General features: G+C 32.5%; 1 protein-coding gene across 2 annotated transcripts in view; it reads right to left on the bottom strand.

Annotated features, from left to right (window-relative positions):
• Positions 1–16,598, bottom strand: part of lft (Limb expression 1 family member lowfat) — a 176,838-nt gene that overhangs the window by 122,393 nt on the left and 37,847 nt on the right. For both annotated transcript variants that reach the window (XM_089650545.1, XM_089650546.1), the window contains exon 2: positions 5,389–6,050. In XM_089650545.1, coding sequence (XP_089506671.1) covers positions 5,389–5,584 — 196 coding nt within the window. In that variant the 5' untranslated portion in view covers positions 5,585–6,050. The remainder of the gene's footprint in view (positions 1–5,388; positions 6,051–16,598) is intronic.

Genomic DNA, 16,598 nt, shown 5'->3' with positions numbered 1-16,598 from the left:
CACACAGAGATAACACAAGAACGTGCAATGAACACAATTTATAAAAAAAATCACATTAAACACAAAACGTCAAAGTTTTTTTTGACTAGAATACATCTTTTATTTAAAAATGTTTAAAAAATGGTTTGATTGAGGGTTGAACTTTCATATTTCGTATGGTAACTGCTGTAATTTCCTCCGAGTTCAGAGAAATACGTATGTGTCACCACACTGGTGACCGGATAAATCATCACAATGATAATTCAACACATCTTTAAAAAGTTATATAAAGTCATGGAAAGTGATGAAAAAAAACTTTATTAACTGGGTTAAGTAGGTTAGGTTAGGTTAAATTTTTTTTTCGTGCTTTCTAATGACTTTATATCACTTTTTAAAAGTGTGTTGAATTGTCACTGTGTTGAGTTATCATGGAACCCACCACACTATGTAATACAAAATGTATTATTATGCAAGTTATAATTTGTAATTAGAAAACAAAATGTTCAAATATCTAAAATTAATGTTAAAATAGTGAAAAAAAATAAAAATTTATATATTATTATTTTTTAGGTTAAAATCCATCAACAAATTTATACATCCGTGGTTAAAATTCCATTTAATTTCGTAGGAAATTTTGATAAATGATATGAAATAATTTAATTTTTGTAATAACCGCCCAAATTTCTCGTACGTGAAAAATTGCAATGTTAATAATAAACAAACAAAAAAAGTTCCCACGAGAAGGTGTAACACCGTGATAATAATTATATCACGCGAAACTCTCCCCTTTGTTACGCGCGGATACCTGCTCTTTTTGCATGCATAATTTTTATTCATGGCACAATTAAAAACTTGGTATTCATGAAATCTTGGAATGTTTGAAATTTTAGATTATAGAAGCATCTGGAACTAGCAGAATGATGAATGAATTATCCGTACCTACTAAACACCATGTCTATCTACTTCTACAACAGGCGCAAATGAAGTTTCCTGGATATGAACTAATGGGCATTTTACACGATGTCCAGTTTCTGTACGGATTGCTTTTTCATACGAATTCCTGGTGAGAAATTTTTTTTTTGAAATTTTGGTACAAATTTTCGTACAGTTCAAGGTGGCAGTCATTATTTTTAATTTGTTGTCTCTCATTGTTTTATGTACCTATAATAATGTGTGGAAATGTTATTGATAAAACAGACTATGATACTATGTGTTTTAACTGATTGTGAACGTATATTACTGTTAGGTATTGTGAATTTCACGTTTATTTTGGATGCTTTGTTGACGGCAACCGAAAAAGCAAATGATGGTTGCTTTCGTGTTATCTATGGTAATGTTCAAGGCTTACCATTTGGTACTGTCCCAAAATAATCTTTCTTCTATAACTGTAACTACCTGCGTGAAATCTTAGGAATGAAAATAATGATCGTATTTGAAACAAAAAAAAAATCACATGAGTCGCGATATAATTTTCGAATGGGGATCGGTATGAAAAAAAGCATCGTGCAAAAAGTCCATAAGAATGTCAGAACACCGAGTTCCGAATTAATACTGTCGGCAATTAATTATAAATGCTCTAGGGTCGTCTGGAGGTGCCGAATCGAATCGACGGGTCCTCAATCGAAAACTGCGCATCTCTAATACTTGTTATCGCTACTTGATATGTTTCTTCTGGAAACTGAGAAAATATGACTTTGGCAGCGTGGGTACTACCTCCCCAGAACCATTTATTGGATAACCAACACCTCTGCCATAGGTCACAACAAGTGGTTCGATAAGTTTGGTGACTTAGCAGGGGTACCCGTATTTGCGGGGTGAAGTCTGGCCACCTACTGCGTAGCAGGCCGGATCCAGAGACTGGTTGAGGAAAACCCTTTGACGTCTCCAGCTGCACTATATCGACCCATCGCCTTGAACCGTGGAAGGAATGGATTCATGCTTCAGTCATTTCTGGACAAACTGAAAACACCATTCATACCTTTTTCCTTCTTAGAATATCCTCTCCTTCCTTTCCTTAAAAAGGCCACCGACACAGCATCCCCATACATAATTATTTTTTTCAGAGCCTCCTGTGTGGAGTTTGCAAAAAGGTTCATATAGGTAACACAATATCATGTAGGTTTCTTTAATCAGTTGATTGAAGTGGTCCGGAAGACAGAACCATGCAGCGGAGGGAGTTCCCAGTCAGCTCTAAGACACGCCGCGCCGTCATGGGAAGTGCCCCCACAGGCCCACAATGGGGAGGATGCATATAAAGCAGTTCACACAGTTTACAGAAGTCGGCAGACTGAATTGATGATAACTCACGCTCCGTGACGTGAAGGTAATGGATCTGTATACATGATATTAGTAGATCTATTCACTGTAATTATCATCGTATTAATCGATAGTTTTATTCAATTTACAATAAAAACATGTAATTTTAACAAGATTATCAGTTTTGTTGTGATGATACTTGTTGTAATAATGTTTCAAATAGGCACGGCGTCCCTTTGTTGGACTGAAATCACTATATTTGTAAGGAAGAGTGTCTGTAGCGGGAAGACAGAGTGGATGTGGTTTTTCATACAAGTCTACAGTTTAATTCCGAGATTGATGACATTTTTCACCATTGACCTTAAAAACACGCAAAATGTATAGGTTCTATATGAAATTTCGAAAAGTCACCTCAACCCCTCCCACCCCTTAAAGTTGAGTTTTTACATTCTTCATGAAATTATGCACACATGACATTAAAAAAAGAAAATTACTGTCTACAAGTCTACAACTAATTTCTAAAAATCTCTGTGTAAAGTCCGAGCATTGCCGGGGTCTTCAGTTAGTACATATCATAATGTAGTGTATTGAACAGACGGTAGGCTAATGCCCGTTCTCTAGTAATGTTAAAAGTTTCTTTGACCTTGAGTAGCCTCGTATGCCCATTTCAACCGAAGAGCTGGCAATCTACTTTTCCGACTAGTTACTTTCTATGTCACCAGAACAATCTTTGCACAATGATGAAAACTAAGGTTCTCAAATATCACATGTCTATGATCTCTACATTATACTTAGGTATTGGATTATTTCCGTTCCGCAGAATGATATATATACAGCCTGGAAGATTTCACCGGGTCAGCACGATAATATTGATAACTTAACACTGTCGGATTGATACACTTAGGATTTGACGGTTGTATATCGATGTCCCGAGCATGGTTGCGCTGTCGATATCCGAACCAATATTGACAAGAAATAAATAATATATCGTTTTACGATGGCATCACTGGCGGATTCTCTATGGATTGACTATCCTAAACGTCAAATGTAAAATGGCTATATAAAAGCAGGAATAAATTGACAATGTTTAATTGAAATCTTAACTCTGTAATTCTTTATGGCAATAAAAAGGGTGTTTATTAGTTTTTATTCACAACTTGTCATATTTCAACAATTTTCGTTACTCCACGCCAGAATCAACGAATGGCATTGGACCGAACGTATCCAATTGACCGCGTATACGACATCTTTCAATTCTAAGAGCTTAGTTAGTTCACATCCGTTCATTAATTAGCCAGTAATTTTTCATAATGAATGACATTATATGTTTACATTGACAAATAACCGAACATTATTCGACACTTTGGAGGTCGTATAATAATAACGGCCGTCGGACATTATAAATTTGTTATCTTCTTATCAATTGCTGACCGTGCTCGCAAATATCGCTAACTGACCATAGATGACGGATTGAGTCGATATCGTATTGACATAAGGTTATACTAAGAATATGAAAAGGATAATCTCCACAATTACTTACTCTAAAATTCAATCAATCCTTCCTTATCCATTTGCCCCCTCTTTTTTAAATTACCATTCCTTTTTTTTCCACAGTCTCTTTATTTTCCGTATAAGACAAAAAACATAAAAAGGATATCAATTAAATAAAACAGAATATCTAATTTTTTTTTTTTTTACAGTGAATACTTCACAAGAGTCCCAACTGCTCCCGTCTGGAGCCAGTGAGACTATGGCATCCCCAATTGGGGGGATGTTTAAATAAGCATATAATGCAACAATATCGTCTTTAGTCCCAGAAAAAATATCAAATCTCCCAGAGATTTCCAGTTACCTGGCCGTAATAATAAAATTAAAATTCTATTACCATTGAGTTTTGCTGTTATTGTTATCAAATCATCAAACTGCTATTGGAATTGTGAATCTCGCATAATAAATACACTTTATCACATAAATACTATCTATTAAGAAAGTGACCACCCGTAGAGTGAAACATTTATTACTCTAATTTCGTTAATATACGATCCATTTTAGTGATTTTATATATTAAATATTCACAACATTAGCATTTTTTCGGATTTCGTTAAAGCGTGAGAAATTAAATCGATATAATTAAAGAAGTAAACATAGCGGGGAAATTTCAAAACTGGATACCATAATAATCTTGTTTATTGTTATTATTTTTTATCGATTATCGAATCAATAACATAGTTTAATGATAAACATGGTGATTTTGTAATTTAAAAGATACTTGTGTGATTTTGGTTAGATATGACACAGTGATAACATCTTATCTACATTCATTTACATTTAATTTTAAAAAGAATCATATTAAATATTTCCTTTTTCTTCGCCTTCGTACACGAAGAACACTTACCGATATGAAATACTGTCAATTTATTAAAATTCTGTTTTAATTGTTTGTTTTTCTTTTAAAAATAGGACTGCAGCCCTATAACAAATGAATTGAAAGAGTTCCTAACAAAGTATCAGTAAAAAAACGTTTTTGAGGACGGTGGAACCCGTTCATACAAATACTTATATTGATACTGACATACTTTTGTAGCATTCCGTCATGATATCCATTAGGAAAAGAACATGTGTTCCAGATATATTCTGAATGACACGATATGATATCGTTTTTTGGTATGATTTGAAGAAATTGAAGTGATGCTTTTTAAATAAGCAAATGGTTGTTTAATTGGAGATTTGCAAGCAATTGTCAATGGAAAGTTACAGCTGCATAAATCTCATTTAACTTATTATAATTAAATAATATTTAAGTTCATTTTGTTAATTGCCAATGTATGCCACTGATTTTAAGTTTTTATGATAAATCTCGTACCATTAATTACAGTTAAAATATTCAATTTCATTATGTATGTCAGTTATTGTGTTTCTAATTGGTCGATAAATAAAAATCTAATTATTATTTTGTATGATTTACTTACATTGTAAATTTTTTAATGTAATCAAATTAAACTTAGGCGGGCCGTATTGGTGGTGCAAAAAATAATTCAACCGAAAACTGCACAAACGCAGCCATAAAAATAAACTATATAAAAGCTAATTAAAATGGTATTAATTAAAAATTTAAAAATAAATATGTAATATGTATAATAGGTAGAAACTCACCCCTTCCATATCCTTGCGTGTGTTTGGCGAAGCTGTTAACGACGGCATCCACCGCCTCCTTGAGCACCTGCTTGGCGCGCGCGTCGGGGGCCGCCGCGGCGCTGGGGTTGCCCGCCACCGCCGTCGCGACGCCCGCGCTCCCCGCGCTGCCTCCGAGCGCCGCTACCTTGGGTTTGTTCATCACTATACCTTGCATCCTATCTCCTACTGCACGTCCTATCTCCCTACCGCACTACCCACACTCTACCTGAACCGACTCATGTCCTGGCTGCCATTCTAGTACTGCACTATTCAGGTAGATTTTCACAAGTTTATACGATAAATAATTAAGTGCCGAAATGTTATTTGGATGTCGTTTTTAACAAATGTATTTTAATTTTATTAACGCTGCCTCTTTTATCTTGTTCTCTAAAACCTTTTTGGTATATTTGATTCAGTCTTCTATCATTTTATTTGAATTACGTAATTCACTGTTAACAAACACGTTAAAGATCCATCTATAAAATGTTTCTACAGGATAATGAATTGTTGATATGGTAAATTAATTATTATTCACTATATACTTTAAAGATTAGACAATATACTATATTGTACGAATAGTGTTGTAGTAGACTTTTTGATGGTCGGATTTTCCCGAAATCTTTGGTAAATTATCCACGAATCTGAAAACAAAGAAAATGTGTTTGTAAAAACTAATTATAATCCAATCCTAAAGACAAACTTTTACAGCTGATGGAGTGATAAACCAACACAAAATAAACTTCATAAATAGGTAAAAACATTTTAAAGCTGAACCACTAAAACAACGATATGTTGTTTGTGGTAAAGGGACAATTCAACACACTTTTGAAAAGTCATTAAGTCATGAAAAGTAATTTAAAAAACTAGTTTAAATAGGTTACGTTAGGTAAGGTTAGGTTATAAGCTAATTTTATCACTTTTAATAACACAATAGTCCAGCGCGTCGTTTCACTTACACTCGTCTGACATCGTACATCTCCATTCCATTTGAATTTCGTAAACGCAGTTTTGTATTGGAAATTTAAACCTAGATTAAGCAAATATTTGGATCACGACAAACGCCCAGAAAGCACTTCTTGTATTATTCTCAATTCTAAATCTGAATGAATTAATTACTAACATTGACATTATAATTAATTAATTAATTACAATGTCAAAACGATAAGCAAAGTCATTCAACCATGAATAATGAAGAAGAATACATCTTTTTCACACGGTCACAATTTGATTAATTTTCATGAGTGGTATATATATACCGTTGTTTGCAAGAGAAAATTGAATGTATCATTTACCACGCAAGAAAATTGAAAGTATCATTTACCACGCATGAAAATTAATCAAATCATGACCGTGTGTAAAAAGGTGTATTCTTCTTTATTATTCATGGTTGAATGACTTTGCTTATCGTTTTGACAATGTAATTAATTAAGATTTATAATTTTCTCTTGCATGTCTGCGCACTGACTTTCCTTTAGATATCAGAATTGATAAACGTAAAAATGAACAAATAAACGTAAATAATATTCCGTTTTCATATCACTTTCTCCGTTCTTTTTAAGGTTTAATATATTAGAAGCATTACAAAACTAGAAAATGTCTAATCTGGTCGGAAAATAAAATATTAATCTTTTACCGCATAAGGGTCACAAGTGTTCCCAATCGCCTGGAGCCAGTGAGACTATGGCATCCCCAATTGGGGTATGTTGTGATGCAGAAGGTAGTGGGGACAGGACAGAGATGGGGAAGACGAAGATAGAAGAACCTTGCAATTCAGAATGGATGTATTAGACAGGGCGATACCTTATATTACAGAATTACAGAAATACCTTATATTAAATTGTAAAATAACACAAACGAAAAAATTAAATGTTAGTCAGTTTCAAATATAGGTATGTTAGCGTTCTGATCGATTTCGATCGGATCAAAAACTACTCCCGGTAATTTTAAGACTCCCGATAAAATACTCGTTACAAAAAGCCAACTGCGCCGACATGCGTTTCACAACGGGTGCTAGCCATTCCCCCGAGATCACATTAGGTATATTTTATCATCGCGTGCACCGCCATCACCAGGCAGCACTAAGCACATGGATAAATTAATTATATATTTTTTTTGCACATCGCCTTGGGAATTCGAGGCAAATCAAAAGGAAGTGCTGTCAGGTAAAAGGAAATTTAGGCCACACCTACTAACCCAACTAAGTTACAGATCGGTGGAGAGTTTCTCAGATTCAGTCGGCGGTACGGTATAAAAAAACAGCCAGTTCTAGCTCTATGAAAAGCTTGTTCGCATTCGAAAGTAGACTAACAAGTAACGAATGCACTAGATTCTAATAAGAAAACATGATACAGATATATTTATCGTCGATTATGCACTACTCTAGTAATGTTCCTTTTATTTACTCGTAAATTTGCGCTATGCAAGTTATTATCAAATTGGTATGGAGCTGAGATTTGAAGAAGAAGCAAGTAACAAATCAGGACAAAGTTGTTTTTTCATCTCTTTTAATGACTTTTTAAAGATGAGTTGTCACTGTACGAAGTTATCGCGGAATCGACATTCCGTGCTTTCATAACTACACCTCTAGTAAATGCTAAAGAGGTGCTTCAATAAAACTATTGATGCGTATAACGTCGTCGTCTGACATAGTGACATAGCCATCATAGCCTCGCTCGACCAGTGCATTGTTTACCAATATTAAACAAAAATAAATATTAAAATATTAAACAAAAGTGAAATAAACAAAAGGTAATGAACAGGTACATGAGTTTTATAATCACGATATTAAAATCAGTGATGGCAGTTGAACGCATTCGTGTTTGTACTAAACACATAGCCGTACTAAAAAAATCACTTCCCAACCGTTAAATGCAGTTTTTGTTACACATTGTACAGGGTTTTCCAATAAGAGGTGTTATTTTTTATTTTTTTATTTGGTACAATATTTTTTACATTTTAAGTTTTCCACTAATGTAGGCCTCACTGGGTGGCTTGCCCGTGCTGAGGCATTCATTTTATAATATGAAAATATAATCTACATAATACATTTAAAGAGAAAATAATACATTTAAAATTAAAAATACATAATACATAATAATATATTTAAAATTAAAAAATAATACATTGAAAATAATCTTGTGTGTTTGTGAGTGATGTATTCTTGTGTGTTTGTGAGTGATGTGTGTTTATATTGGTTTTGTGTGTTACGTGTAGGTTTTGTTTTTATTTTATGCTATGACATTTTGGTAATATTGTCTTTTTTGTTCTGTAATTTTGTATGTGAATTTATTTTTATTTTCCTCAATTTTAATTTCAAATTTTACACTGTTGAAAGCTTTTATAGCATGGTATTGATAGTGTCTTTGTCCAAAGCTTGAATTTGCCGTCGGAGTTTTTATGTTTTGATATTCAATCGTAAAAGATCAATGGTTTCGTTGCTTGTGTGGCACGTAGCGCCTTCTTGTTGAAAGTAAACGTTGTCCAGATCAATATCATTCAATTCCGGCCATAAAAAATCATTAATCATCTCTCGATAGCACAATAAATTCACCGTAACGGTTGCTCCAGCCTCATTTTCAAAAAATTAAGATCCAATGACTCCGCCAGACCATAAACCGCACCAAACAGTCACACGTTGAGGATAGAGAAGCTTTTTAACAATAACTCTTGGGTTTTCCGAGCTCCAGATGTGACAATTTTGCTTTTTGACGAAGCTACCGAGGTGGAAATGGGCCTCATCACTCAAGATGATTTGCATTTGATTCACTCAAATGAATTTGAATAATTTAAATGTGTTGTTGAAGCGTGTATTGTTCCATTTTTATTAGTGGCGAAGTTTCTACTTGTCAAATGTTAAAAAAAGACAGCTTTAAAATTAACATCTACTGAAATAGCGGGCTATTCAAAATAACACCTCTTATTGGAAAACCTTGTACAAAAAAAGTACAAATTCTAATATGGATTATTACTAATAACTTATATTAAAAGTCTTTAACTGGCTGTGTAATAACTGACAACATAGTCCTTTGGCAAAATGCGCCAGGTGTCTGATGCCACGGGGAAAAAGGCAGCTTTTGTTTGTGATTTGTAATTTGTAATTTGTGATTTAAAATATGATTTCGTTAATAATTTCAATTCTAATAACCAATTCACTGTTATATTAGTATAATTCAATATATTTACTATTATTTGCGTTATTTTTCGTTAGTTTTAATCCATTAATAATGTCACATTGTTTCATGTTACAGGTAAAGAGAGGTTATTTTGTACATGTTATTTTTTAATTGACTTTTACCGCATGAATTCAATAAAACTTCAACGAAAGTAATGTTTTTATTAAAATTAATGTCTTCTGCATATGTGTGTAAATACATGTTTAAAAGAAAAATCTACGTTTATTTTGTGCCAATATTCTGGTTATCCTCTGGGAATTATTATTATAATTTTTATTTAAATGAACGAGATAAAAAGTTAAGTTTTTCTTGCATATACTTTAAATAATAGAACTATGTATTTTGAATTATGAATTCTGTGGAATATTTTGAAGTTTTGATCCAAAATGTTTGTGATATGCTTTTTTTCAACTTTTTTCATGTTGGAGTTAAAATATTGCACTTATTAAACGTGAAAGTATATTTCAATTACAAAAATATAAAAGATAATTTTATTTAGTTTGCAAAATATTATTTGTTTTTACGACATCCTTAAAATTTATAAAAATATAGAACATTTAAAATAACTTGGAAAAATTCCGAAATTCGTTGAGAATTTATTATTATTTCAAGTTTATTCAACAGTTAAGCAACTCGCTTTAACTGGATAAGCAATCTATGTATATATCTTACGGATCTTCCTATTAACTATTTTATGTCAATTTTTATTTTAGATTTCAATGAGAAAGGTTTTCACAAATACAGTCGTTAAATATAAGTTGAATAAAAATTTTAACTACGATTCTTAGTAAGACCGTAAGTGTGGTTGCTTTGAAGTTGATAAATTGCGACGTTACCTTACATAACCTTCATAAGAAGAGATAATAGTAAGGTCAAACAAATCAAATAATAAAAAGATAAATATTTAATAATATGGAATATAATAATAATATTTGTATAGAGGTATCTATTTGATATTTTGATTGGTAAATACATTACGAGAACTCTCCCCATTGACACATGTTAAAATAGTTAGGTGGGTCGCAAAGTTTTAGGTAGTGTTCTGAAAAGTAGGTCGCTTCATTACAAAGTATGTGGAGCCCGTGTTCAAAGAGATTGGTGCAGTGTTCGGTTTATCGTGAAGCCTATCTATTCCCAGAAGTCGTGATATAGCAGATGGTAATGTATGTCACAGCAAAATCACTGGTATTTGTATCCAACTACAAATCTAAAAACGGCAATAATCATGCTCATAAGCTTAATAACAGGATTTTAATAACTGAAAAGAAAGAAAAAATAGTCTTCGAAAAGATTACACATTTAATAATCCGTAAAATTTTCAATAATACGACGAAAGTTTCCCACGGTTATATTACGATGTGTCAATATTTATTATCATTGAAAAAAAAGATCATATTAATATATGTAAACAACACATGAAACAGAACAAGACACAGAAAACTAAAAGGTAAAAACTAAAAACTTTCGGAACTGAGAACTCATTGTCCACTCAACGGTCAACGCCGTTGTCCCGAGATGACAGATATCTTGGATTTGATTTCCAGTTGCGACCGTTACCTTTATGTGTATTTATTTTCTGTGTCGTATTCATCAATTTATCAATATTATATAAAAGTTAATCCAGCAAATTTAACATGGTTCCATTCCTAATTTATGTTTTGTTCTATTTCATATTTTGTTTAGATAAACATAATTTATTTGTACGCAGCTAGGATACATCACGCTGAATAGATAATAGGTACAAGATAGAAGTGCTTTCCGTGGCGTTTTGAAAGAAACCCACTGTAGCCAATAAAAATACACTATTTAGCACGCGCTCTGTCTCTCTTACAATGCCTGAAGTTCTATTTGTTCGAATTAAAATGATAATTAAACAAAATTCTATACTTACTTGAAATTAAAGAAAAGAAGGGTCAGGCTTTTGGATCACAAAATACGCCCACATCGCATTTCTTGCATTCTTCTTTATTCTATGGTTTCATCCATGTCTTACATCTATTTAGAAACCGTTTACAGAATGAAAAAAGTCGCTGCCATTTGCCTATAATGTCATGAATGATAATATCTACAATCCTACCGACATGACCCGTTACAAATGAATATTTATCAACAATTACAAGAAAACGAATAACCAAATACACTGCCAGTTATCATTAAAACTAATGACAACGGTTTGGTGAGTCATTACGACTGCATCGCATTGGGAAGATCACAACTGGCCTGACATTAAAATACTAATATCAATGGTCGGGTGACTCATTACGACCGCATTGGAAATATCACGATTGGCCTGACTTTAAAAAACGTGTATATTGTATAAATGCGATGGGATTGAAACATTTAATATTTGAAGAGAAAACAAGTTTGTTTACAATATATATCTAACAGACAGCAATAAAAATACCTACCAGTGTTTAATACTGAAACAGTTTTGGGACTATTCCATATCCCTAGGTTCTGTTCAAAATATTGTTATCGTCCTTATTCCTCTCCTTCCTTAGTACAGGGTTTTCCAATAAGAGGTGTTATTTTGAAGGGCCCGTTATTTCGGTAGATGTTACTTTTAAAGCTGTCATTTTTGACATTTGACAAGTAGAAACTACGTCATTAATAAAAATGGAACTATACACGCTTGAACAACGCATTGAAATTATTAAAATTCACTTGATTGAATCGAATGCAAATCATCTTGAGTGATGAGGCCCATTTCCACCTCGGTGGCTTCGTCAAAAAGCAAAATTGTCGCATCTGGGGCTCGAAAACCCAAGATTTATTGTTTAAAAGCCTCTCTATCCTCAACTTGTGACTGTTTGGTGCGGTTTATGGTCCGGCGGAGTAATTAGACCTTACTTTTTCGAATATGAGGCTGGAGCAACAGTTACGGTGAATGGGTTGCGCTATCGAGAGATGATTAATATTTTTTTATGGCCGGAATTGGATGGTATTGATCTGGACAACGTTTACTTTCAACAAGACGGCGCTATGTGTCACACATGCAACGAAACCATTGAATATCAAAATAACACCTCTTATTGGAAAATCCTGTATTTCTTACCTGGGAACGAAGACAAAAAGAAGAAGAAAAACTCAAAACTACCTACCTACGCCAGTGTTATGGAAAGTGATTGTACATACATGTTATTGTAACAGACATGTCATGTTTAAGGTTTGTCGTGGCAAAACTATGTTCGTCATTAATGAGAGACCCTGCCCTAAAATCATAAAGCTGCGGTTAATAAATGATCAATCCATGTACCTTTGAACACCTTAATGTAAATTCCCAAACTCTTTGTTTTTAGTGAGGTGCATTAGATGTATTATGTATTTATAATTACTCCTCAGAAATATATTTTGCGAATGTCTGCAATAAAATAAAATCTGTGAAATGTACCTACTTAGAAATAAGACTTACTCATGTACACAATCATACAATGTTATAGACATAGACTTAAGATATTTTGATTCGGTGGTTCCTGCAGACAAGCTGGCATGTGACAGCTTTGTTGGTCTACCTATTTTGTTAAATAAAAAAAAAAATATATATATATATATAGATATATATAAAAAAAATTAAATTCTCGCCTTTGAACCCAAATCAATATTTTAAATCGTGTTTTATCAGCAGTACCTTGAAAAGTAGGAGGTAGCTTCTCACGAATCAACATCCCAGAAGTCTACCAGCATTATAGCTACCGAATTTAAAACATATTTATATTTTATAGCATTATTTGCATATATTATGGGCTAATCAATTTGGCGCCATTTGAGTAAAATGACCTCTTGAGAGCTGAAATGCAGACTTTTAAAATATTACTCTAAAATCAAATATAATTTATGTCGCCTTTTGGAGGCAGGTTTGGGTACTGCCGCCCCGGGAAACATGTATTGGATAACGAATATTTCCGCCATAGGTCATCCCAATTGATTCAATATGTTTGGTGATTTACCAGGGGTACCACGTTCATCGCGTGAGGTGGGTTCAGGATGCGCCTGCCCACTAGCTGCGTGGCGTGCCAGATCGGGAGATGCTGGTTTGGAGAGACCTTTTGATATCTCCAATTGGTCTCTGAACCCACCGCCTTGCGCCGCAGTGGAAAGTATTCTATTCATTCATGTTATTCACTCCTGGACACAATGATCCCTAGATTCCTCCCCAACCTCTGAACCACATCACACTAATAAAGGCGTTCCGCAGGGTTCTGTATTAGGTCCACTGTTGTTCATTATATACATGAATGATATTATCAGAGTGTTAAAGCATTGTGCAATTAAACTCTTTGCTGATGATACATTGTTATACATAGCCAGTAAAAATTTACAGGACGCCATTGAAAAAATACTAATTGACTTAAATTGTATAACACTTTGGTTAAACCAAAATAAACTAAAATTGAATGTTATGAAAACAAAGTTTTTAATTGTGGATAGTGTAGGAGGAAACGAGCAGGCAATACTGAAAATTGATAACGTAAACATAGAAAAGGTGAGTAGTATTAAATATCTGGGTGTAATATTAGATTAAAAATAAAAATTTGATGTACACTTAGAATACATAACAAAGAAAATTGCTAAAAAAGTTGGGTTCCTCAAAAGGATCAGAAATAACTTGGATCTAAAGACAACGCGCTTTGTTTACAATTCTATTGTTACTCCGCATTTAAATTACTGTTCTAGTGTTTTATTCTTATGTAACGAAGTCCAAAATACAGATTATACAAAATAGGGGGATGAGGATGATTTTAAAATGTAACTTTTTTACTAGAGTTAAAATTATGTTACAAAATTTAAATATGATGACAACCAAACAACATATATACGTTAACAATGATGTATAAGCTTCAAAATAATATGCTCCCAAATTATCTGCAAAGAAATATTATGTACCATGAAAATGTTCACAATTATCCTACGAGAAGACGCAGAGATTTTAGGCTTCCCAAAACTAAACTTTCATGCACACAAAACAGCGCGTTTTATAAAGGGCAAAAACTTTATAATAACCTACCAAATGTCATAAAGGAAGCCCCAAGCCTTAGCACTTTTCGTAGGACACGTGCTTTATATGTAAAAAATAATTTTTGATTGTTGAACATACTCACCAATATTATTTTAGTCACCTAGATTTCTAATATAATAAAATTTTGTGTATTTATCTTTTTTTCTTAAAATGTAATTGTTATTTTTTGGATTTTTTATATTTTCGTACTAGATGTATGAAAAAATTTGCGTACATCTAAATAAAGATTCAAAAACAAACAAACAAAAAAAAACAAACCCTCTTACATTTTACCTTCCCAGAACTGCCTCTTCTTCCTTTCCTTAAAAAAGACCCCCAATACAGCATCCCAAAAGACGAAATGTGCCCCAGGGAAATTATTTTCTTGAGGGCCTCCTGTTTTCGGTTAATGTTAAAAATATGTCTGTTACCTACATATCTGTCACAGTTATTTAGTGTATTACAAGAAATGTTTATATTATTTTGCTAGCCAATTCTTGTCCAGACATTCCTGTTATTTTGATAATAAACGCGATTATATATTCGAAAGCTTCAGCTTCCAATTAATTTTGATGGGAAAATTTCTTAGAAACTGCAAACATTCATCCGAGAAGGTTATCGCTGCGGGAATAAACTGGGTTCTAGGTTTGAAGTATTCTCCATAGTATTGTGTTAGTCGATAACAGTTTTCAATTACAGCGGGCAGTATGTATTCCGTAAGTATGCAGTCGTACTCCAAGAAGACAACATGGATTGTCATTAATATAACAAACATATGGTTAGTAAATAGTTTTGTTACAGCATAAATAACTTATAATAATTATTTGTCAGTATTCTAAAAGCGAAGGAGGAGCATTATCTGTCAGCTTTTGCAAATAAATGTTAAAGTACGTAAGTATTAAATAATTATACACACGTTTCAAAGAAAATAATAATAATATTTCCTACAGTTTTTAATGTGCCACATACCGATGTGAACGTCACAAAATTAGATTATAATTGATAAGGTTTTCATAAATATCTTATTTAACAAATTTTGGTTGGTAATATGATGAGGATTTTAGCAGAAAATTGTCTTTTTGTAGAAGCGCGAAAGAAACTAAGTATTTTTTTTAATTATTAAGTCTTTGGGTAAATTATGGGAAGTAATATGGATGGGTCAGTGTCATATATTTTTCATTGGTTTTCCACACTTCAACAAAAATGTTAAATCAGAATATAAATTCTTTTTAATGTCTATTTGATTATTATTATTATTATTGATTCTCTGATCAATCGTTTTTGCACATTTTTGTAGCACGTTGCCTGACTTGGCCGACGTGAAACTTATAAGAAAGCACCAAAAATTATCCCCCCACGAAAGAAAAAATGGGTAAAGCTTGACAGCTTTTTCTAAAAACTATTAAAATAATAAAGTTATATATAATAAATTATGAAATAAAAAAGGATCCACCTGTTTCAAAACCAACCATTCGTCAGGAAAAAGGTATAGTGGAATTTAACAAATTTAAGAATAAACAAACAAGTGTAGACACAAATATTACAATGAGCTGTGATTAATTAGTTATTATAATAAAAAAAAAACAATTTTATTAAATAAATAAAATTACCATAAAACTGGTATTTTTACTGTATTTATAAACTTTCATAAATGAACACAAAAGAAAACATTTTTAATAAAACAAAAACACTCAAAAACTTTTATAATTAAACACAAAATAATCAAGTAGTAACTAATATATTTAATTTTGATAATGGCCTCAAAAGCCGAAACAGCTGTCACATTAAAAACTGTAAAAATAACAGAAATACTTGCAGAACTTAATAATTATTATGACATTATTAAATTTGATTTATTAAAAAAAATTAAATGGAGTTTTACGAATTAAACACCAAAACAATAAATTAAATAATAAAAATGGTCGCCTAGTTGTGACCATTGCATTTTTATTTTATCTATCTTGTTCTGATTCGTTTAGATTTGTTAGTATTATTTTATTCTTCAATGAAATAGGATATGT

The sequence above is a fragment of the Hesperophylax consimilis genome, chromosome 3 (assembly GCF_061612785.1).
Source record: "Hesperophylax consimilis isolate HC1 chromosome 3, BYU_Hcon_1.0, whole genome shotgun sequence".
Lineage (NCBI taxonomy): Eukaryota > Metazoa > Arthropoda > Insecta > Trichoptera > Limnephilidae > Hesperophylax > Hesperophylax consimilis.
The sequence above is the reverse complement of the archived record's forward strand: the minus strand, read 5'-3'. Positions and strand labels throughout refer to the sequence as shown.